This window comes from Centroberyx gerrardi, chromosome 13 (assembly GCF_048128805.1).
Source record: "Centroberyx gerrardi isolate f3 chromosome 13, fCenGer3.hap1.cur.20231027, whole genome shotgun sequence".
NCBI lineage: Eukaryota > Metazoa > Chordata > Actinopteri > Beryciformes > Berycidae > Centroberyx > Centroberyx gerrardi.
In genome coordinates, this window is record NC_136009.1 from 1,109,500 (window position 1) to 1,135,318 (window position 25,819).

At 40.4% G+C, this 25,819-nt stretch overlaps 1 protein-coding gene across 1 annotated transcript in view; it reads left to right on the plus strand.

Annotated features, from left to right (window-relative positions):
* Window positions 1-2,452: 2,452 nt before the first annotated feature.
* Window positions 2,453-25,819, plus strand: part of blvra (biliverdin reductase A) — a 32,765-nt gene continuing 9,398 nt past the window's right edge. The window contains exons 1-5 of the mRNA XM_071894239.2: window positions 2,453-2,571; window positions 12,239-12,358; window positions 13,632-13,729; window positions 18,025-18,132; window positions 24,119-24,287. Of these exons, the coding sequence (XP_071750340.1) occupies window positions 2,453-2,571; window positions 12,239-12,358; window positions 13,632-13,729; window positions 18,025-18,132; window positions 24,119-24,287 (614 nt within the window). The remainder of the gene's footprint in view (window positions 2,572-12,238; window positions 12,359-13,631; window positions 13,730-18,024; window positions 18,133-24,118; window positions 24,288-25,819) is intronic.

The window sequence follows — 25,819 nt, forward strand, 5'->3', positions numbered from 1 at the left end:
GAAGTGTCTTATTATTGCATATTATTAATATGTCGAATATGCATGTTTGGGGGGGTGGGGGACTAGTAGTAACTACTGTCAGGATTTAGTAAAGAACTAGTAACAGTAGCAGTAGTAGTAGCAGTGGTAGTATTAGTATTACTAGAAGCAGTATTTGTAATGGTGGTGGTGGTAGCAGTAGTAACATTATTAGTAGTAGTATTAGCAGCAGTAGTGGTGGTAGTAACTATTAATAGTAGCAGCTGTATTACTAGTAGTACTAGTAACAATAGTTGCAATGATAGTGGTGATGATAGTAGTAGCAGCAGTAGTGGTGGTCATGCTGTCAGTAAGCCGTTTCAAATCCTTCACATTGATAAACCAGCATATCAACAGCAGTCATAAAATTCATTCTGGCTGTTATGAAGTGTGTAGTACTCATTAACAATCCTGGTTACTTGTTGGTGTGATCAATGTGGAGTATTCATAAGAATGCACAGTTGAAAGTGCTCATGTCCTTTATTTTCTGCTTGACTATTTCCAGGTATTGCAGATTTAACCTACATGTGTGGTTCTAGAAAGAAACAATAATAAGCTACTTTTCTTTGTATCTTTGCGTTTAGTTCAATGTTATAAAGTGTTTTAACTAATTAACACTTACTGCTCAGATAAATGGCTTTAATGAGAATTTTCAGAGTGGCCTAAGAGTTTTGCACAGTAGTGTACATCCGCTATCAGGAAAGCCAAATCAGATTAGTATCTGAGCTAATTGCAAGCTCTCATTCTAATCCTGGAAATCTTTGGAAGGCTGTAAATTCCATCAAAATGGGTAATATCACCTGTGTACCTACTTATGTCTGATGAGTGCCTAATCTCTGAACAAAGAGAGATCTGTTTAGGTTTTAACAAGCACTTTATATCAGCCGGTCAAATAAGTGCTCAAAAAACAAAATTCATGTGGTTTTCCAAAGCCAGAGATATTCATTACAATGGTCTGTAGTTATCTACTCCAGCATTGAGTGACTTACTGAATATAAATATCACACCTCCAAAAAAAATTATTTAATGTACTCCATTTTAAGTAGTTCCATTTGTCAAACAAATAACTAACCTGTATATATCTAAAGTAATTTGCGTCAAAGATAACATAACCTAAAAATATAAACAGTGCTACACTGTTCTGTCTGTTGTTGCTTTTGTCTACAAGGTGAAGAATAGAAATGAGACCCCTTTTACAGAGAAATCTGCTTTTCTGCCCCTCTGCCCTGCTACATCTCTCTGTGCTGTCAGTTTCACCTGTATCTTTACATTTTTAAATTACTTGCCTTTAACATTATTATCTACTCTGTTATACTGCTCAGCAGCTCCTCTGGTCCAGACTGTCCCTGCTCCTCCTCAGGATGAGTCCTTTTCCTTCTTTGAAAATATTTTTCAATATTAATCTGGATTGAGGGAACAAACATTCAGAGTCAGAGTTAAAAAGTTAATATTAATGTTATCAGTCCACTCAGTGATACAGACTAGCAGCTAGGCTATACAGCGTGCTAATCTCGGAAACTCAGTTGTATTCAGAGTAACGTTAACTGTTAGTTCTTCTTTTCGGGAATTCAGTCGTCCGTCTTTTGGCATGGAAAAAAAATATCCCTCACGCGTGTGCAGTGGGAGGCAAACAGATGGGTCCGGTGAGAGAACGAGAGAGAGAGACAGAGACCGAGCAACAGAGAGAGAGGGGGGAGCAACAGAGAGAGCAAGCAAGAGAGAGAGCGAGAGAGAGAGATCGCGTGGAGCAAATAGGGGCTGAGCGAATCAATGCGCTACACGCAGTTCTACGATTAAATAGTGAAAAAAAAGAAAATTTGTGGCGGTCAATGCTGATATTGTGGCGGCCCACCACAAAGTTTTCTATGTGTGGGAAACCTTGGAGGGGTAGAGCGAGGGGAGATTGTCCACTAGTTAATCGATCGCGGATGGTGTCGTTCTCTCGGACGGATAAAAAAATAAAAATAAAAAATGCTAAAATGGGTCGCCAAATATACTTTGGCGGCCGTTAATATACCTGGGCGGCCCGCCCAAGTAAAGTCTATGTGTGGGAAACACTTTATCAGTTACTCAAACAAACACAAATATTTGTCCAAAACACTTCCAGGAAACAAATGATCCATAATGCACATACTGTATATTGTCCATCGTTTGTCTATAGCTCCAACAGTGTTGCATCATGTACTGAATGCACCACTCTCCACAGAATGAAGGGAAGGGACCTCATCTCTCTTTTATCACACACACACACACAAGGTTTGTAACTGTAACTGTTGTCTTTTATCAGTATGTAAGGGGATGCGGTGGGTATTGGTATCAGTGGACACACCAGTCAATACGGCTGACACTCACTCACACACACCTACTCACACACACACCTACACACACAGTAACTTGCAAGGTCTAGTAACATCTTCCTTTTTCTCTGGTCAGTATGTTTGGTGCAGTGGTGGTTGGCATTGGCACGGCAGGCTGGGTGAGGATCCGAGACATATTGACACCGCTGCCTGGCAGTACTGCAGAGACACTCACTATCAAAGGATTCATATCCAGGTAACACATGCACACTCTCTAGCATGCACAGTTAAACACAACCAGGGAAATGCCTCAAGTGGACTTTGCAGCAGCTCAGAACTTTAAAACCATACGTGTAGAATATTTACCTCAATATATCATTCTCAAATTAATTTGGATAGCATAGTGTAATCGCTGTAGAAAAACAAGACCATCACCGTGAAAATTGGTTTATTTTATGTGTTGCTTCCTATTATGGCCCGACCCATTTGAGATTTTTGGGTCCGATACTGATGTTGATAATTGGGTGATGAAATTTCCGATAACCGATATATCAGCCGCTATTCTTTTTTACATTTTTTGAGCAAGACTGGTTCTCTCTTCTGAGTAAAGCATTTGCTCATTAAAATGATAACTAAAGTGCATATTTTCTGGAGGACTGAGATCCAATAATGATGAAAACATAGCAGTGTTTCCTGTATGCAGTTGTGGTGCTTGGGGGGATAAAACACAACATTTGAATTTTTTCCATTCTCAAATTGGCACCACTTTGGGGTCCATCCCAAATATGTGCCTGAAGTTTGGCTGTTCTAGCATCAAGCATTTAGGGAATTATGCTTCACTTCCTGATTGCGCGTCTTCACTATCAACTTCGTGTTGTGCACCACAGCCAAACTGTTTGAATTTACAAAACTCAAGGTAATAGCCATTATCTAGGAAGTCCATATACTGTGTCCAAAATTTTGTTGAGATTTTGTCCCATATATGTTGCTGTTTGGGTCTAAGTTATGATTCAAGTTCTAAGAAAGTTTATAATAAAATCATTACTTCTAAAACATTTGGACTATACTTATTTTAATTTTAGTTGATAGTAAGAGTAAATTACAATGCTAATTTTAATTTCACATTTATAGCAGTGGTGGTAATTTCCTTGCTGTGGTGGCCCACCACTGCTAAAGGAATACAGAGGAAACATTGCATAGATCAGTTTAAACAAATGAGAAAATGCCCCAATTTTACAGTCATACAAATGAGTTTTGGGGCTTTAGCACCCCCTCCCTAGAATACAAGTCCCTCTGATCGTTCCCTTTTCCTCCATTTAATTCTCTCATTCAGTGAGAAATTCATTTTTTTGTCCTGGCAATATTTTGAAACTTGGTAAAATGGAGTCATTGCAATTCTCATCTTTGAACTGTATCAACTTTTTTTTTTTTTTTTTTTTGAATCTTTTTATTGAGGGTTTTACATAAAGACAGAAACAGGCGAGCAGAAAAAGAACACAATTCATACAGACACTAAATGTACTCACACCTGCCTGCCAATTCCCATACCCCCAAGCATGTTCCCAATCTCATACACCCACATCCTATCCCTCATCCCCCTACACATGGACTGACAAACAAACATAAAAGATTGAAAAATAATACAGATAATGGAAATTAATAACATACTAAAAAGTAATACAGAAGAAATTAACAAGACATACATCAGTGTGGACCTGTATACGCCCATGTTAGCACTATACAGTACATCCTAGAGTTGCAAGCACCTTGGTGCATACTCGAACACATGTAGGCCGAAACGTAAAAATAACCAAAATTATTTAAAGGGGTTGGTCGTGTGTTTAGACTAGCAGAGCACTTATTTTAGAAATACAAAATATAATAAATTCATGCCTATTTACATAAAACCTTTAAGATGATACATCACATGAAACATTCTTAACGAGCAAGTCAAGGCTATATCCAGTCATGTCATAAAGGATAGGAAAGGAGCCCAGATTTTGTCATATCTGCTCACAAAGTCTATGTTGCTATATATGATTCTGTCCAGTTTAGCTATTTTGGCAAGTGCATTAGACCAGTCTTGAATAGTAGGAGCGGAAGTGTCCTTCCATTTGCAGTAACTTTTTAGCGACTGTAAAGGCTATAGCCAACCACTTGCTATTAGGTTGATTTACAAGTCTGGAGAAGATACCAAGTAGGCAAATTGCGGGATCTGGATCTATTTGTGTTCTTATTACTTCACTAACCCTTTGATAAACCTCAACCCAAAAGCTCTTAATTGTAACACAATCCCAAACCATGTGCAGGTAGGTCCCTTCCTTAGCTGAGCATTTCCAGCAGGTGCCTGTTGGTCTGAGGCCAACCCTGTGTAGCTTGCTAGGGGTCCAATGGTACCGGTGCACTGTTTTGAGTTGTGTTAACTTCAGTGATACATCCTTAGAGACAGTGTGGGCCCTACTCCAAATCTCATCCCGCTCTTCTTTGGTAATGTCACATCCTAAGTCTGTAATCCACAGACTCTTTGTGGCCTGAAAGTTTGATGTTATTTTGTCAATGAGTTCTTTATAGATTCCAGGGGAGTTTATTTTAGATTGATCTCTGTCCAGTAAGCATTTGTCCCAAGAAGTTCAGGTTTTCATATATGGGGTGATATTTTAATTAAAACTAGGATGCTGTCAGGGGGCAACAGCAAGGGTATATCCCCGAAATTCCCCAATCCTCAAAGGCCCCATTAAGTCAAATGTAATAAAAAGCCATTCAATAATCACACAATAAGACTCCAGGGTTAATCTTCCCAATTATATTGGTTGTATGTCCCACTATTTTTATTTAACCAAATAATAAAATGTTTCCTTCTGGGCTAATCTAAAGTTAATTATATTGTTATTACTCCTAAACACTCCAAAATGAATGGATATAATCCTCTAGGGATTGTCTCCCCAATAATAAAGGGTATGTACCTTAATTTTTTTAACACTCAATAATAAATGTAACTAATTAAATATAGCCGCTAGCGACGATGGCTGGGTTCATGTCAGTACAGCAGCTAGAGCTGAAACGTGGAAGTTTGCATTAAGATTACTGTCAGTTTTGTCATATAAGGCTGTTGAACCATCAGGCCCAAGGCTATTAAGTTCTGATACTGAAGAATGCAAGTTAAAAGGTGTCAATATCCAACTTTGTATTGGCTTTACTGTGTTTAGCTGTACACTCAAAATGCTACTGTTGGAAAAATTCTGGTCGGATCTGTATGGAAATTGGTGTGCATGTTCCACATAAAGGTTGGAACATGATTACCAAGTTTCATAGCGATTGGTGAAAGCCAAGTTATAAGCCAAAATGTCACAGGCCACGCCCACTTTCACTAATGACGACCAAACTTCAGATTTTGATTAGGACGTGGTCCTAGAGCATGTGTACCGAATTGTGTGCAATTTCACCAATTGGATTAGGAGATACAGTTTTCTGGCCTTTGTGGCGCCCCCTATTGGTCAATATTTGAATGACTTTGCACACATGTTCATTCATTACAGTGTTTCCCCTAGAATTGTTTTCAGGCCTGGTGGTATGTACCAAAAAAAAACTAAACAGACGAGGCGCGTGGGATGGCATATTGGCGCGGTCAGCTTCGGTCAGATGGCGCAGCAGGCGGTCTGCAATTTATATTTGCGTTCAAATTTTGTTCGCTCGGTATATTCAAGACTTAAAACAAAGTGATCACAAGGAGAGGATGACTTAATAAGCTGCATTTATTGCATAAAAATAAGCTGTGTAACTATGACCTTTGCAAAACATTAGCACATCATGAACACAGTGTGCATGATTCATTGCTGCACTTTATCTTCCTTGGTGCCGGGGTGCCAGTCAGGATTAGGGCTGCAGCTATCGATTATTTTAGTAATCGAGTATTCTACCAATTATTCCATCGATTAATCGAGTAATCGGATAAGAAATAATTTTGCTTTATTAAAGAGCAATAGTAAATATACAAAAGAGAAAAGCTGTCCGCACGAAGCTGTCCATACGACACTGTGATTTACTGAAAACGAGGTGAAATAATAATTATTATTGATATTTATTACTAGGCCTAAATATCATACAAGTTCATAAGACTGGCTAATGTACATTTATTTACTATGTTGAAGGGTTGCCCTACACCTGCTGACCCTACTCACTGCAATCAAACTAAACTGAATATACCTGCTGTATTGGACTGGTGCATTTTAGGCTCCAATTGCTACTTACACCACCTGATATTTTGCTTTCTGGGGTATTTTATGCATCACTGTGAGGGGAGTAGGTGTGTGTGTGTGTGTGTGTGTGTGTATGTGTGTGTGTGTGTGTGTGTGTGTATGTGTGTGTGACTATCATAATAATAACATGAATGAAGCTCAGGCTTTCACAAATTGACTGCAGCATTTTATTTTCTGTGGTTATTTTCTTGAGCAAAACTTAGCTAACTTAGGGACATCATAACTAGCCACCATATTGATTTACGTTCTTAATTAGCCATTACATATAGCCATAATTAACGTGCATTCTTTACTAGCCTTCATCTCATCCCGTTTTAATATTAAGTGCTGACTCCGCCCACCCGGGCCAGTTTCGGCATACGCCAGTAGAAATTACAAGTGGACCCTATCCTACAGTCCCTGCTCTCAGCGGAGGGAAGGAGCTACGCTGTGTGTGGGAAGCGCTGTGACCGTCAGACCTCTCTGGATTAGACAAGCAAGTAGAGAAAACCAGCATCAGCCGAACCAATTTATTGCCAAATGCTTTGGGATTCAACACATTAACATTGCTTCCCATGGTCAGAAAAAGTCGGCAGATTTGTCGCTAGTCGCTTTTGAGAAATAAAGTCGCCAGGGGGGTCTGAAAAGTCGCTAAGTCTAGCGACAAAGTCGCCAAGTTGGCAACACTGGATCCGAAACTTTGGACACTTTCTGTCGTTTTCTCTGGCCTGTCTCTTCTCTTCGCCCCTCGCTATTTTCTCTCTCTTTCTCCAGCGCGTTGTGCAACAGTAATGATCATCCGTGCGAAACACTGAGCGTGTATATAGTTATATGGATTAAACGAAGCTTCGATGCAAAGAATTTGCATCGATGATTTTTAGTAATCGAGTTACTCGAGTTTCTCGAGGAATCGTTTCAGCCCTAGTCAGGATCAGGCCTGACAATATTAAGGTTAAATCAAGTCAAGTTAGTCAAGAGTCAAAACCTCCCACAATGGACCCATGAAATTATCAAACATGTCATGAACCCAGAAAAACCTGTGTAACAATTGAAACCAGCAACCATAGACAAAATGAATATTCTTTAAACAAAATCACCACACACACACACAAGGAGTCTGATATTGTCCACCATTTGTATTAGAATATTCTTTAGTTCAACACAGTTTAAGGAAATAGTCCAAAGCTCAACAAAAAAGTAATTCCACTCCAGAATTTCCTTATGACCAAAAATAAAATAGATGCAAGTTCCTTTAGAATACAAAAATAAATCTTCACAAGTAATCCCCAAAATAATTCCACTTCCCAAAATAAACCAGCTTTGATGAAAGCTCCGGCCAAACCGGAGTTACCTCAAGTCTAGGTCACGTCACTTTATTCAGCCAGCACGGAGTTGAGAGGCCGGTGCAGCTGAGAAGACGGTGCTTTAGCAGCGATGCGGATGGCGTGTAATCCCATTTTTCCCTTGGAACTGGAGGATGTCGGCTTTGTAGGACGAGCGGCTACGCGTACTTAACTCGGCGCAAGGGTATAACGCGGACACTGCGGGACGGACTCTGCCTCTTCCCTGTGGTGAGTCGCCATCTTAGCTTTTGGCTACGCCATAGTTACTTGGAAGGGAGTGGGTTGGACCGGAACAGGAGAGGTGAATGCTGGCTATCGATTGGGTGGATAAGTGGGTGTGTAAAAGGGTGCTCCAAAACCAAAATAAAAGTTTTTATTGAAATTGTAGATCGCCACAGCCTGCTCGTGTCGCATTCAGTTAGGACACGGTGTGATAGCAGTGGCACTCGCATCGCGTCAAGAGTTTCCCAGGCAACGACACAGAGGTTGACTCACGTTTCGGAACAGCGCCGCACAGAGGCTCCCAAACGCAAATGAGTATTGATTTCCGAATGAATGGATATTTGGCATTATTTTTGGCATTAAAAAATAAAAAGTTTTGGCCTGGCGGGGGTTCTCGTTGGCCTGGCGGCCCACCAGGCCTGTACAATTAAAGGGGAAACACTGCATTATATGTGAATATGTTGTCCAAGTTTCATGATGATTGGACCATCTATCACAAAGTTATAACAATTTAGCTTATAGGCCACGCCTCCTTCACAACTTTAAGGGTTAATATCTTTAAAACTACAGTAGATATCAACAATCTATAAACAAAATTTAAAGAGCTTGGACCATAGATGCGATTGATCGATTTTGGTGGTAATCGGTCGAACGGTGTCGGAGGAAATGTTAAAAATGTGTTTTTTAAATAATTCTAAATATCAAAAAAAAAATCCAAGTGAACCTTGAGGGTCCTTCTGGCAAATTTGTAGAGTACGGTTAGGTGGACTCGTGTACCGAGTTTCATGTAAATCGGACAAACGGTGTGGGAGATACAGCCCTTTAAACTTTTTATTTTTGACCTTTAATTATAGCGCCACCATCAGGCCAATGGGGGTCATATTTCTTGTGGGTCTAATTGAAGCCATACTAGACCATGGTGCAAAGTTTCATAGCTCTAGCATTTACCATCTCACGGGAAATTGAGCCCAAAGAGAAAAACAATAATAATTAAAGCTGCAAGCAGCGATGATCGGGTAGGTCTGGACATGATACATGTGCCTACCAAATTTGGTACATGTAGGTGAAACGTAGAGCGATGAGTATTTTTTTGAAATTTTGTAGGGGGCGCTATTGAGCCATTTAGCCAAACCCATGCGCAAGACCCATAAAATATGTAATTTTTCACCACTTCTGACGTGTGTGCAAAGTTTCGCAACTTTCCGAGCACGTTTAGCCCCTCAAAAATGCGTTTTTTTTTTACAAAGAAAAATAATAATAATAATTCCTTGAAATACAATAGGTCCTCGCACCGGTCGGTGCTCGGGCCCTAATAATAATAATAATAATAATAATTCCTTGAAATACAATAGGTCCTCGCACCGGACGGTGCTCGGGCCCTAATAAAAAATATAGCCGCAAGCGGCGATTGAGGGGTCCAAGCACAATTTGATAAGACAGACAAAACATTACAGAAGGTAGAAAGACGTATTGTGATACTGCAGCCTATGAATGACAGCGCTAATCACTTTATAAAACATTGTAGTACTCTCCATTAATGAATAAAACAATACTAAATCACATGGGCCAGAAAGCTGCTGCTGCACTGAAAGGCCTGGCCACACCCCAATCAGGTATTTTGCCACTGACAGATGATGTCAAACACCTGCTTTGAGTTTTCTACACTCTGTGATTTAGTGTTGATTTACTTTTTATGAAACTTCAAAAAGGTCACAGTTCAACAGGGACTTGAACTCACAACCTTGTGGTCCCGAGACCTGAGCTTTACCACTCTGCCAACTTCCACTTTGCTATATGCCACAGTGGGGAAAACTGAGTAGTGGGTGGAGTTTGCAACCCACCTGCCAATTTTTGGTGTATAGGTCTTACAGTTTTTGCTGCACAAACACTTTTAGCAGAGAAAAATCATAATAAAAAGAAATTTTCACAGGGTCACAATAGGCATCCTTCGACTTAATATGACCTCAATAAGCACTTGAAAACATACCACATGCATGAATTGCTGCATTGTTGGCAAGTAGTACTTGGCCACCTGGAGATTCGCACTCTGGACCTTTGTATCCCCAGAAAAGGTGACTTACTGACTGCACCACTGGGGAGACATGGTTTCCACACACCTTCTCACAAGTTGAGGCAATGACATCACGTGCAAAACTGGGGTATTTTTGTCTATTTAAACTTAAAACGCTTACAACAGTCAAAATGTTAGTGATAAAATTCTGAAAAAAATCACACATCATTCTGCTGGTTTCGGGTGTATTGTCAAATATTTTGGTGAAGTTTGATCAAACATTTGGCGAAATAGAAAATGATGTGCATACAGTATTAATTACAGTAAGATATTGAATGTCACTGCGGACTCACAGTTTGACCGATCTGAACACCATTTGGCACACTTGATATCTACTATCTAGAGAATGTCTGTGTCAATATTGGTAGCATATGAATGAAGACTTGTGGAGATATAGATGTTAATTGATTTTGCATATTTTGAAAAATATAGAGTGATGGACTTCTGAATTGACCATAGGTTGCAGTGAGGCAAACTTTTGTCACAATTCAGTGGATGTGCTGAAAAAATTTCAGCTCTGTAGGACGTACGGGTGATGTATTTAGATTTTTTGAATTTTGGAATGTGAAATGTCTAGAAATTTAGATTTGTTGTAATAAGCCACGCCCACTTTAATCAATCATTACCAAATTTTATGCATCGACTGAGTCATGACCCTAGATCGTGCAAACCGAATTTCGTACGAATCCATGTAGCCGATTACGAGATATAAACTTTTTGCTTTTATAGCGCCCACTAGTGATGGAACTCCAAATGCTTTTGGGGGCATGCTCAAGCAACACTTCTCAACATGTGTTACAAATTTTAGCTTGATTAGATGAATGGTCAAGGAGTTATGGCCAATTTTGTGTAAGGTCATGTTTCGTTAAAAGTTTATCGGTTGATAAAAGCCAAACCATTTGACCTATCAATAACCTTTATGCAACTTTGAAAGAGGATGGTCCCAAGATTCTGCACACACAAGTTTCGTGTGAATCGGATGAACGGCCTAGGAGGAGTAGCGAAAAAAGAGTTTCGGACAAAATGCAAAATGGCGGAAAATCTAGTAGACGTACAGTTTCTGAGCTGCACATACTTTTAGCGGAGAAAAATAAGAATAAGAAGAATTCTTACAAATACAAATAAGAAGAATTCTTACAAATACAAATACAATAGTCTATACAAATACAATAGTCTACAATAGTCTAGGGGTCCAAGCACCGAAGGTACCAGTACAAAAATTAATTAATTAATTTATTAATAATAATCACAGAAAGTGCAAACTTCATACAAATCTCCATAATTGCCTGAACAATTCTCTTGACAAATTTCAACACAATATAATGCACCATTGGTGAGATATGGGTCCAAATAGCACGGACATGAATTTAATCAGTTAATTAATAATGGGTATAATAATCATAAACACATCAAAATCAATAGAGTTCTTCCTCTAGGGGTCATCAATGTCCATACCAAATTTGAAAAGATTCTTGTAAAAACTGTTCAAGTTATTGCATTCACCTGAAGGATCTGCGGCGGCGGCGGGTGGGGTGATAAAGTAATAAAGTAAAATAAAGTAATAAAATACACTCATACGTAATAGAAATCATGCTTTATGAAAGGGAATATGTAATTATTTAAAACAAGCATTTTTAATGTAATGTTGGCAAACATTTTGCACAAATTATATTGAAATATGTTGGAGGGATTTAAAATGCACCAATTTGGAGGAATGACTCTTCTCTAGCAAGCTTTAGGTGTTGTATAGAAAGAGAGTGGACTAGCAGAGAAATTAAAAAAATCATTCAGTCACACAAAAACTCAGTCTGAAAGACAACTGATTATAAAAGGGGACAGCAATCCTACAGTTGAATGAAAACAAAAATTAGTGCTTATTTGTGAGATAAACAACATGGTCAGGTAAGCCTATGCATGAAAAAGGAAGGCTGATTAACTTTAATCATCATGTTTTTGACATTTTCCTAATTTCCAAAAATCCATAATGGGTAAACCTGTGATGATGGTGATGATGATGATGATGATGTTGATGATGATGATTTTGCTCATTAGGAGAAGCTTGGAGGCTCAGCATGGAGTGAGTCAGATCTCAGTGGAAGAGGCTGTGAGCAGAGAGGACATCCATGTGGCTTTCATCTGCACCGAGAACATGTCGCATGAGGACAATATCAGGTAATGCTGAGTCAGGTAATGCTATATCAGGGTTGCATGTAGTGCTAAAAAAGTACTGTAGCAACTGATCTGAGAAATGGTTTTATCCAGAGCTGACTCACAGTATGCAGTATGTGTGTGTTTCAGGTTTGTAAGAGAGAAGATAAGAGTAAATAACTGTTCAGCAGTGCACCTTTCGTTTCCTTGCCCGTCTCTCTCTCCCTCTCTGACTTCAGTGTGTACAGGGCTGAGTTTTATCTGCTACTGCACTATAACCTTTAGGGAAAACCTTATTAGGAAAAAATGGAAGAAACCTGAAAGAAACCTTGGGTGGGCCATCCCCCACCAGGACAGCTGAGCATGCAATAGGTGCCATGACACAACAATAAAGTGGACAGTATGGATAATCACAATGACATAAGAAAGCAGGTGTGACAAAGAGAAACATGAGAGGTGGAGAGATGGGACTGCCAACTTCCACAGAAGCAAGGGCAGCACTCGTGTCCACTGCAAGGTAGAAACACTTTGTTGGAAATGGGACTTCGGCCAGCGGCAACGTCCACAGAGGCTAGGGCAGCACTCGCATCCACTGCCACTTTTTTCTTGATTCTAGGGGCGGTAAGGTAACCAGTGTCCTGTGATCAGAGGGCACTGTGTTCTCTCTTGTCATCTCCCATCTTTAAAAATATATTTTTTAATATGTTTATCCCCATTTGATTTTTTTTTAATGCACAACTCACATTAATTTCTAATCAAATTGCTGTTTTCCTAATTTTGCCTATTTGACCTGTGTTACGGGGCTCTCTAGACCTAGGAAGTTAGCTCGTTAGATAAATGCCTACCTCCAGCCTAGCAAGCCCGCAACCTGGAGTCTTCCCCTGCGTGTTGCAGTTATGTGACAGGTGTTTCTGCCTCGTGCTATCCCTACCTTCTGCAGGGGGGGTGTTAGCTCAACTCGCCGCCATGCAGGTCTCGACTCTGTTACCAGCGACCAGGTCTGTTCGCTTGGCGCAGCCTGGTAGGCTTGGCTTGGCCAGCCCATTTGTTAGTAGTTCAGATATATGGTGGAAAGGTGGAGGATGTGTAGATGGCGAAGAGTTACTGTTGTCTCCAGAATCCAGCAGGCTTTCAGCGTTGTCTCTCTCAGTGGCACGTTTTTCAAACTTGCCGCCAGCCAGCATTTTATCAAACTGACTTCCAATAAGAGTATGGGCCTCCCCCGCCCCCCCATGTGTGACGTCAGTTCTGACCTTGCCTCTCAAGCCTACACATCTGTTTCCCCTATCCTCTTCAGAACTTTCCTGCAGGCAGGGAAGCATGTCTGTGTGGAGTATCCCATGACCATGAACTACAAGGCTGCTGTGGAGCTCTGGGATTTGGCCCAGGAAAAAGGTGATATTGATTTGAAGAGTAACCTTTTCCTGGTGTCCAGCCCCCACGAATCGCAGTCTTTAGCACTTTTCTCGCCCCAACAGATTGGTTGGTGTTAGTTGTCAGTTATCAAAGTATGCGATACTGCGATTCACGGGGGCTGGACACCAGGCAAGGTAAAAAGCAAACTACTGAAATTGCCATCTGCTATTGATTGATCTTTGGTACCAGGTGATGCCACCAATTATTGTACTCTATAGAAGGTAACATCAGTTTCACTAGTTAATGTTTAATTATGTAGTTAATCACTGATTAACCACAAATTGATATATTAGTTTGCTACTTATTACCTCTTAGTCACTAATAAGTACTATACTTGTAATAGAGACTTGTTTCCATTACTGTAACAGACCATAATGATTGCACAGAATATTGGAACACGTGTGGTAGGGTTAGTGTGTGTACTTGCACAAGTTCATCAATATTGTAGTTGTATTTATTGTGAACAACTCCAAATGCTTCTTAATCAGCTAGGCTAACTAGCCACATACTCTACTCAAGCAAAGCGAAACCTGCAAAGCTATTTCAGGCAGACAACTTGAGTCATGCTGCTGGACATGTGGTACACACTACTCATCATAACTCATATCCAACGCCCCCCTTGCAACAAGGCGGTCTATTTAAGTTACCAAATGCACTTGCTCACTCTCTCGCTTTGCCAATGCAGCTGCTACACTGCTCAGACTGCCGATCAATGCTGCTACAGTTATTGCTGCTGCTCACAACATTTCATATGCCCCGCTTCCACCCCAGCATCCACCTGTAGGCTCTGATTTGTACAAATCACATCACTCCCAGGGAATAATCACTCCCTGCTCTCTCATTTGGCTAGTTTAGGTGCATGCTCACAGGGAGTGACAAGATTACATTACATTACATTGTCATTCAGCATTGTAAGACGCTTTTGTCCAAAGCAACTTACAATAGATCAGAGCCTAGACTCCATAATGAAGTCTGTATCTGTATGTTTTATGTGAGTTGTGTGACATATTTTTGTATGAAATCAAAGACCCATGTTATAGGCATGAGACAAAATATTGTTGAATTTTGCAATACAAAATAACGGCAAGGCGAATTATGCCCGTTTATGACCATACTGGACAAATATGTAGGCTACTTGTGGTAGATTTATCAGCGGTTACTCGTTTTAAACACAGGGTGGCACTATTCTGCTTTGCATAAATGGTCTTTCATTCTGCCTCCATCTCAGTTTACTTTGGTGAGCTGAGATCCAGGTGCCAGCATGGCTAGCGAAACTCGGCTGGAGATTGAGGATGCGCCGGGTCAGTTCAAGTCACTAGTTTTCCTGTTACGTATGAAAATGAGTCAAAGATCGTGAACAAAAAGCATCCCATTTGCAAGATTTGTAAAGCTGCACTTCCGTATACCAGCAGCAACACTACAACTATTATAGCGCATTTACGTCGCTACCACAAGGAGAAGTTAGCTGAAAATGAAATGGCTAGAACTGAGCTATGTAAAGAACAGATGACTTTGCAGCAGTCTTTGCATGAATTTCTCTCGTCATCCCCCCGAGCACAGGAGATCACCAAATATGTAACGTGACACTGGTCTAGAAAGTAAACTAAGCATCTAAGCATGGTCACAAAAAAACTAAAGTTTTTGTTTTGTTTACAGTGACACTGCATGGTTTGATTTAATATTATTCTCAATTCCTTAAAGAATTATTACACTGCTCTAGAAGTAAACATTTTGTGTAAATTGATACTGCAGTGGTTGTATCTATATTTTTCTTTAATGCGTTGATACTGCAGTGGTTCACACACCAGCGGGTTGCTAGCCCCGGCGTGCTAGTTACCAGCCTCGGAAGCTAATGACCAGCCAAGCCAGTAGCCGATCCAGTGGGTTGCTGGGTTAGACGCATGAGTTACCACCTTGGTCGAATAAATAGTCGGCTTCTCATTTCCCACCTCCGGCCTCTCAGTTACCAGCGCCGGCTTATCATTGGCCAGATCAGTAGCTGGCTTCGGCAAGGATATAGCCTCTGCCAGCTTCTCAGTAGTCTTAATTTTGACCCTTTCCCTGCGCCATACACTGTCCTCCATAAACATCCTCCATCATTATTAATATTGGTGGAAAATCTACACAGACGGAAATGGGCCTATATGGTGCTGGAACCCTATTGTTTTTGGTCGGATTATTATTATTATTATTATTATTATTATTATTATTATTATTATTATCCTGCTTCTTCTGCCCTAAAAGTATCTGGATCTCAGAAACTTTACGTCTTGGCCAAAATTCCACTTTCCCTGGATTCCTTGGGTCATTCCGCATCCATCCATATAGGCCAGGCCCATTTCCGTCTGTGTAGATTTTCCACCAATTTTAATTTTGTCCAAACCTATTGTTTCGCTTCTCCTCCTACAAATTTTGTCCAATCTTCACCAAATTTAGCACACAGCATATCTGGACTGTCCTGCATAAAAGTAGTTGTATTGTAGTTGTATATTCCATACCGTTTGATATAATTGGCTTCCAAATTTGGTCAACTGTTGTGGGTGGGAACTATTTCACAAAAATTGCCATAACTCAGGAACGCATTGTGCTCTCTCAACCAAATGTGGTACACATGTGCAGGTATCAACTCTGAGCCAATATGCAAAAATTGGTGTCATTTCGCGCTATAGCAACATTTCAAGCAGCAAAAACATTTTAAGCAGCCATAACTCGGTGACTGTAGATCATAGAAACAAAATTCCTTGATGTATTCGTTGGGTCAAGCCACATCTATCCATATAGGCCACTCCCATGTCAACTCACAAGGTCTTCCGCCATTTTGAATTTTGTCCAAAACTGTTTTTTTCACTGCTTCTACAAATGTTGTCCAATCTTCACTAAATTTGGCTCACAGCACGTCTAGACTGTGCTGCACAAAAGTTGTCAAAAGATTTTTGATATTCCTTCCCTTTTTGCTACAATTGGCTTTCAAAATTTATACAATATACAAAAATTGCCATAAGTCAGTTAGTTGTTGGCCTACCTTAAACATATTTGGTACACATGTGCACGGGTCAACTCTGAGGTAGCATGCAACATTTGGTGGTATTGTACCTATAGGTGATGCTATAGCAATATTCTAACTTTAAATGACCACAACACACAGGCTTAGTCTCATTCAATTGAATTTCAATATTGGTGTCCCTTTTAGTCTTGTTTCCCCACTGTGCAATGCCAACACCAGTGGACTAGTGGTTAAGGCACAGGTCTACAGTGCACAAGATAGTGAGTTCAAATCTTGTTATCAGCAATGTCCTGTCACACTGACAAGGTTCTGGGTTGGAGATACACTACCAGTCAAAAGTTTAGACACCTGCATTTTTCTTTATTTTTACTATTTTTCACATTTTAGAATAATAGTAAATAAATCAAACCTATGAAATAACACAAACGGAATAATGCAGTAACCAAGAAAGTGCTAAAACTATTTTATATTTTAGATTCTTTAAAGTAGCCACCCTTTGCCTTGAAAGGCAAAAGCTTTGGAAAGACATTCATACATAGGCATCAACTTCACAATTTGTATTTGTCTAAAAACAAGCATATAAGCATAAGCCTATGGCTTATCAAAATGGCTTTAAGATAATGTAAAACATAGTACATTCTATCAGGTGTGTCCACACTTTTGACTGGTAGTGTATGTATCTGGATATGCTGAACATTTTTGCCTTTAGGACCCATAATGTCTGCCTGTAATTTTCAGCTGCCATTTTGAATTTTTTGAAAAACCTTTTCGAAATCTTGAACTCATGAACCACAGGTCAGAATGACATGAAATTTGGTATATCAATTTGGTGTGCCCATACTACTCCATTGTGTTCCATTGTGCTTTTGGTGCAGTGCATAGAGCGCTGGGTTTGTGATCTCAAGATTGCTGGTTTGAATCCACTGGGTTACTGGTTACATTCTGACTAAGTGCCAGAGGCCCCCTGATGACATAATCCAGCCATGTTCCTGCAGTCCATGACTCTTGAACCATTTTTCCTAGATCCGCTCAGTAAGATGTTGTGTGTGTGTGTGTGTGTGTGTGTGTGTGTGTGTGTGTGTGTGTGTGTGAAGTGGATACTGTCTGTTATCTTTCGACCTGCCACTGTTTTCATCCTGTGTGTATGCAACAATTAGGCACTTATGTAACTGACTGACTCAATATCTGACTGTATTAATAGTGTTTATGTCCTTTGTATGCTTGTATTTATGTGGACATAAATAAATCTTTCATGTGTGTGTGTGTCCAGGAGTGATTCTTCATGAGGAGCATATAGAGCTGCTGTCTGCAGACTACAAAACACTGAAGAGAGAGGTAGAAGGGAAACAACTGCAGGAAGGCACCCTTCATTTTACTGGTAAGAGACATGAAGTTTGTTTTATACTCTGTTCTGAGAGGGTTTCCGATGTGTTCTCAAGGTCGGAGGGGGCAATGCAGTTCGAAAATGTGAAGGCTTGGATATGCTTCATCAGAACTGCTTCTGAGAACCACCCGAAACGAACTTCTGTAAGCCCTGAACCTTCATGATTTTTCAGAACATTACGTAGGAGGTGCTGCAGGCTGTCTGTCAAACAAGGGGGCGGGGTAATAACAGGAACTAGTCATAGGTCGGAGACAAAAGTGTGTGTTTCCTGTTGTCTGTTCAAACGAAATGGCGGCACACTTGTTTCCCATGTCATAGGTTTATTTGTGGCGCACTGCCACAATATTGATACGAGCCGCCACAAAATCAAAAGTTGGTCAGTATATAGAAATTGATCTAAAGCAATCTGTAACACTGTGCATCACATTATGTTCTCTGTCACACCAGAGACTGATCTCACCACGCTAACACAGCTGCTGCTTGTAAACTCACTGCGCACACACACACACACACACACACACACGCACACACACACACACACATATACACACACACGCACACGCCTTTCTTCCCGCTGTGTCTCTCCCCCTGCGGCTCCACTCGCCTTGGCTTTTGCGGTTTGTTTTTTGGCTTTGTTGAGCTTGTCACGTAAACCAAGTTTTTCCCCTGTATACTGTATATTCTACTGTGGCCAGCCGCCATGGTAAGATCTTGACATGCCATGCTAAAAATATTTTCAAAATAATTGTAAATAAATAATGAATACTAAAGTGTTAAAGATTTGTAAAAAAAAATCTGTTGTATGCCACGCTTCAACATGTAGTCACTTATTAAGTCCGTCACTGTTTTTTACATGAAGTGTAAACCTAATTAACTCTTGACTCCTTCCACATTTTACATTGAAATGACAAAAAGAATTCTGAGTTTAAAGTCAGGATTCCTCTTACATCGTTGGTCCAATTTCAGCAAATTTTTATTCTGTTTTTTTATACCCCAAGTTAACTTGGGGTATAAAGGGAGATGAAGCACGTTGAGGCCGGGAGTCTGTGAGGAGTCTCGGCTCGACGAGGTGCTGGAGGTTGAAGATCCGACGTCTGTTCAGTTGATCTCAGCAGGCCGCAACAGAGTGAAGCACGCAGGCTGGAGCACGCAGGCTGCTGGACAGGGTTGTGGGTCTCTCAAGGCTAACGCCGACCCACTCTGGAGGTTCCAATGATTCTTCAGAGTTAAACTCAGCAGGATAGCTGATAGCGGTTGTAGCAGGCAGGACACACGGACACACGTGCTGGCGTGTGTGTGTATTTGTCAGGCAGACAGGCAAGGCAGCAAGGCTCTCTTCACTGTTTGGGATGAAACAGGCTTTCTACTTTGCTTGTGATGATGATGCAGTTGAGTCTGTCTTTGGAGACAAACTTTGGAACAAAGTTGTTGTCAGACTCCGTTAGCACACGTGTCGCGACCACGTAAAGTGCATGAAATCCGCATTGGAAATGTGCGTGTTTGGTTTTGTCGTGATCAGTTGAGGGGTGTGTGCGTGGGCTGGCATGTCTAGTGTTACAGCTCATTACATATGCATGAAACCCTAATTTTGGTTCCCAGATCTATCCAATATAATTGACCGTCGTAACATTAACATTATTAAAATCAGCACAAATTCCTAAACACTTTAATATCTGTGGCTATCTAAGCCCCATGTAAAGATAAAGAAATTGAATAATGCAAATAACTATTATATAAAACATCACAGTTACACATAAAATTAGACATATACATTAGAGTCCACCACAATGTGATACCCAAGGTTTCATGAGTCTGTATCAAAGATTTCTCCTGATTTTGGATACATTCCAATGTGTCTCCTTTCAGACTCTCTGTCTCTTTGGGGATTAACAAAGACAGGGCTGAGTGTTGGAGTTTTATGGTTATTTACCAGGTCTGTTCCTTGATACCAGCTTTTAGGGGTGGAAATGAGGTAATTTACGTTGAGGTCAGTGCCCTTTCCTTTCGATCTCACAGTCTTCCCTCACCATACTGATCTGTTATCAGAGAGGAGGCTCACACAAAATGCACAGGGCCTTTCCAGATGTGAGATGACAATGATGGTGTGGGTGCAGTTACTACATGCGTAACACCAGCTACAGAATTCTCTCTTAGCTGTGTTCATGAGCACCACTTAGACAAACAGGAAGTGTGGCTTAACTTCTATTTTGTGAGAGCTCATCACCAGAATCTCACTCTTAAAGAATTTTATTGATCCCTCTATGCAATTTAGTGCCACCTAGTGGCAACATTGATATACTTAACGGCAGCTTTAAGATTATGATTAACTTCGGTCAATGAATGCTATAGTGCCACCTTGTGACAGCAGGAAGTGAGATTTATTTCCTCAGTGGATCATCCAATTTTGGCATAGCAAAGTCCTTGTGAAAACAGTAATACCTGAGCAGAGTTGGTATTTACAATCGGAAGCACTGACACTCCTGTGTTCACCTAAGGAACTGCTAAATTAGATGCATGTTGTTTTGTGGTGTTGCCTTCCTTCAAATCCCTCGGATTTTCTGTTTTGAAAAGACTAAGCAGAAGATCCAATTGACTTTTAAAACTTCCTTTAAAACGCTGGATGAATCCTTTGGATTTTCTGTTTTGAAAAGACTGAGCAGAAGACCCAATTTACTTTTATTAATTATTATAATTTATTAACTATAGCACCACGTAGTGGTAACAGGAAGTGAGTTCTAACTCAGAAACACTGTTCGATTTGGTCAAATCTTGAAATAGTTCAACATCAGAATTGCTTCAAGAAAGTCTAAACAGTGCTAAACTGTTCTGTTTGTTGCTTGCTTTGTCCTGGCTATAAGGTACAGAAGAATTGAAAAGAGGCCCCTTTTACAGAGAAATCTGCTCTTCTGACCCTCTGCCCTTCTGCATCTCTCTGTGCTGTCAATTTCACCTGTATCTTTACATCATTAAATTACTAGCCTTGTTACATTATCTACTCTGTTTTACTGCTCAGCAGCTCCTCTGGTCCAGACTGTCCCTGCTCCTCCTCAGGACGAGTCCTTTTCCTTCCTTGAAAATATTTTTCAATATTAATCTGGATTGAGGTAGCAAACATTCAGAGTTAGAGTTAAAAAGTTAATATTTACGTTTTCAGTCCACTCAGTGGATACTGACTAGCAGCTATATACAGCATGCTAATCTCGGAAACCCAGCTGTATTCCAAATAACGTTAAGCAGTAGTTCTTCTTTTCGGGAATTCAGCCGGACGTCTTCTTGGCATGGAAAAAACATATCCCTCACGCCCGCAATGGGAGGTGCACAAACGGGTCCGGTGAGAGCGAGTGCGCACAAGAGAGACAGAGACCGAGCAACAGAGAGAGAGACAGAGAGAGAGGGAGTGAGCGACAGAGAGAGATTGCGCGACCGAGAGAGAGCGAGAGACAGAGAAAGGGAGCGAGAGAGAGAGAGCGCACAGAGCAATTAGGGGCTGAGCGAATCAATGCGCTACACGCAGTTCTACAATTACATAGTGAAAAAAAAAAACATTGTGGCGGTCAGTGATGTAAATAGGTTTTCAATGTAGTGAGTCCCCGGGACCCACAGGTGGTAATTTGAGTGGGTCCCAGGGAAATTGAGTGGGTCCCCAATAATATATTTTTTTAACAGCAAAAGCACAATTTTTCTGTTTGTATTTTTAAGTTAATTTTACCTACTCCTATTTATATATTTGATTGCAATGTTACACAGCTCTGGTTACACATTTCTTTATTCTAGTATATCTTTAATTGTACGTACGTTTTTTGTTTTTATTTCACACTTGCTTTGGCAATGTAAACGTATGTTTCCCATGCCAATAAAGCCCCTTTGAATTGAATTGAGAGAGAGAGAGAGAGCCCAGCAGCCTGTGTGACACAGAGCTTCAGGAGAAAGCGAGGAGCATAAAACATTGTGCTTTTTTCCACACATGAAAAAAAAACAACCGAGCCCGACCGAGCCCGACATACAGTTGTAACAGTCGCAAATATGCCTACTATGCTTTTGGAATATTGTTTGGTTGCAGTAACAGATTAAGTCACTGGGTGGCGCTCCTTGGTTTTTTACTGAGACTGAGTTACAGCAACAGGTTGAGTAGGCTACTACCAACTACTCCCAGTCTACCCTACTGACGTCGTCTCGCTCTGTCATGCTATCCAGGAGTAATGTTAGCCTACTTCCCTAAAGCTAACAAGCACAAAGCTAATGTAAGCTAAGACACGACCAAATCATTGCATTCTTAAATGCAATGATTTTTTCTCACTTTTATTACTGTATGTCGTGTTGGTCTCAGGCAAACAAGACAACCTTAAAGCCGCTTGAGTCTCTTCATAAACAAGCCCTGAAAATATTTGACAGGAAACCACGACAATATCACCACTGCCGCATAATCTCTCGATATAATATGTTAAACTTTGAAAATGCAATCATGTATTCAGATATTCGTATGGTGTTCAAAATAATCCACAATGCCGCTCCCCCACCCTTGAAGATCTTTGTCCAACTCTGCTCCGAGAACACCAGCAGGACTACGAGGTCGACCTCAAGGGGGGAGTGTAGAGTTCCCAAAAGAGGCTCTGCCTATGCTCAATCCTCCTTTTCATTTAAAGCTATAAAGGAATGGAACAAACTTCCCACTGACCTGAAACTCTGTACAGATCTCCACACTTTCTCACACGAAGCTAAGAAATGGATTGTAAATAACCAATCATGCCTACATTAGTCTACTACTTTGCTACTACTAATTTAGTTTTTTTCACAGCAAAGTTGAATAATTTTATTATTCAAAGTAGCATAATGTGATCTCACATATTGTGCAGTGTGTGTATGAAATGTGGTGATGTGACTAGATGTGATTTTTTGTACTTCAACATGTACTCTGTAATTTATTGTATTGTTTGTGTTGTATTTTATGTCGACCTGCCCTGGGACTGCAGATGGAAATTAGCAAATAGCTATAATCTGGTGCAAAGCATCTTTTCTCTTTACTGAGATCAATGTTCTCTTTTGCACATGGTCCCTGACAAATAAACTTAATAAACTAAACTAAACTAAACTAACTAAGCGCGTTACAGTCTCGGGTCCCGTCGGGTTCGGGTCGGTTGCAGACCTCTAATGTGTAGTAAATGAAACGACTAGTTAGTGAAATCAAAGTCCTATGTTGCAAACAGAATGGGCACTTTTATCTTGTGGCCATCCACAATGATATGAATCGATTTGAAGAAACATAGTGGCTGACGCACAGACATGTCAATCATGGTTTTTTTCCCCCGAATAATAACGAGCAACTTCGGGTAGAAGAAATATCTGTTTCCATTGCATTAGCCTATCTGTGCTTTCCCGAATAACGTATTCGGATTCGGGTATATCCCTACTTGCAATAGTTTGTCTTTTTCTTTGGTGGCATTGTAAAACGTTTTCCTTTCACTCATTGAGACTGAACAAAACGGGAGATATGCGCGAGATATATGCGCAGACGGTGAGAAAATGGCGGCCGGTGGATTATTTATTTTTTTTTTTTCAACACGGCGCGTCCCCTGGACGGTAAAGCATCATCGGGTCATCATCGACATGAGTGAATACAGCATCCACGTGAGTTTATTTACCAATTACCGAGTTTGTAGCCTTGTTGAAATGAAATCTGTGCGGCGAAAGTAGCATTGGATGCAGGCCCAGCAAGGGCATTAAGTCTCTCCCGCGATGACTGAGACTATTTTCTAGGAAAAAATAGGGTGTGTCCCCTGGACGCGTCAATAGTGAGTTTACTGCGTCCTTTCGGATTTTAATGCTTCAGAGACGCAGGACCCGCACCTATTTACATCACTGGGCGGTCAGTGCTGATATTGTGGCAGGCCGCCACAAAGTTTTCTATGTGTGGGAAACCCTGTAGTCTTAGTTTTAATTAACTATATATACACAATAATAGCTGTGTGTTTGTGTGTTCTAGGTGGTGCTCTGAAGCCTGGATTTGGTTTCCTAGCATTCAGTGGCATTGCTCGCCTCACCTGGTTGGTTGATTTGTTTGGTGACCTGTCAGTAACCACAGCAACCATGGAGGAGCACTCCAATGGTAACTACATCAAGATGACTGCAAAGCTGGTAACCGCTGATAACAGGTAAAAAAGAATCTGTCTGTGTGGGCATGCATGCATGTTTACTAACTTAATGGCATCAACTATCATTATGTCAGAGAGTTAAAGGAATAGTTCACCCAAAAATGAAAATTCAGTCATTATCTACTCACCCCCATGCCAGGAGAAAATCGGGTAAAGTTTGTTAGTCCATACAACAGTCCCGGAGATCCCCGGAAGTTGCTGGAGACCTGTCTTCAGACTTCAAAAAATAACGGAAAATAACCATAAAATGGTTCCATGCAGCTCTTACAGCATACTCCAAGTCTCTTGAAGCCAACAGATGCCAAAGTGACTTGAAAAGACAGACATTTACACCATTATTTAGCTGAAATCGCCTCTCTAGCTGTTGATTTCAAAATGCGTCACGTTTGCGGCACCTCAGCCTCGATAGGTAAGACTAGCTCGAATTAGCAGAAGCAAGACTTCCGGTTTGGCCGTTTAGCCTTCAAAACAAAAGCGCGAGATTTGAAAAAAAGTAATACCAATTACTTTGTATTTAATCTGCGAATTGAACAAGTGAGCACCCATATTAATGTTTGGTGTCATAATAATAATGAAAAATGCCATAAAATGTGCCATTTTCAACTATAAACGCTGCATGTATTACACTGTACAGAATGCATACAGAAAGGAGACTAAAGTGGACATCAAACAGCTCTGTATATACATGACCAACTTGACAGCGGTTTTAATTCCTTCTGAATTTCTTTCAATTCCTTTAATTCCAGTGCTGTATACATATTTCATATTTAATCCAACACCACAGAAACATTGTGAAAAGTAGAAAATACATTGGAAAATTACAAATCATAAACCTAGAGTGTTGGCCGCAAGACATTAGGCATTGGACTGTTCGTAAATAGTCAATGACATTCAAATTCTCAGTTTCAACGCGATGGCTTAACAAAACATCACCAAATTGCATTCCTCATTCATACCAATAATGTTTTTAAGGTGTGTATCCAGAAATGGAGTAAGTCTGTTCAATATCACCCCCTCTGTGATTTAGCCACACTTGTTCTATTCCAATGCATTTCATTACGAATGTCCCGATCAACTTTTTTTTCCATCATCGAGTCATTTAATATTGAGTTTAATATTAAGTATTGATATTTTTGTCATTCATTTTTTTTAAACAGCTGTGAACTACACACATCACTCTGATCAATTTAAAATCAGTTCAGTCAGACAACTCGCATAAGTTAATTCAAAACATAACATATAAAGACTTCATTTTGATCTTGTCACTCCCTGCAAGCATACACCTAAGCTAGCCAAATGAGAAAGCAACCTCAAAATCAGAGCCTACAGGTGGATACTGGGGTGGAGGTGGGGGTGATGAAATCTTGGTATGGTGAGCAGCAACAGTGATCGGCAGTCTCAGCAGCGTAGCAGCAGCATAGGCAATGTGAGAGAGTGAGCAAGGCGCATTTGGTAGCCCCCCTTTGTTGCAAGGAATCGATATGAGTTGCAATGAGTAGTCTGCATCCAAGGGCGGATATTTCATTTCACTG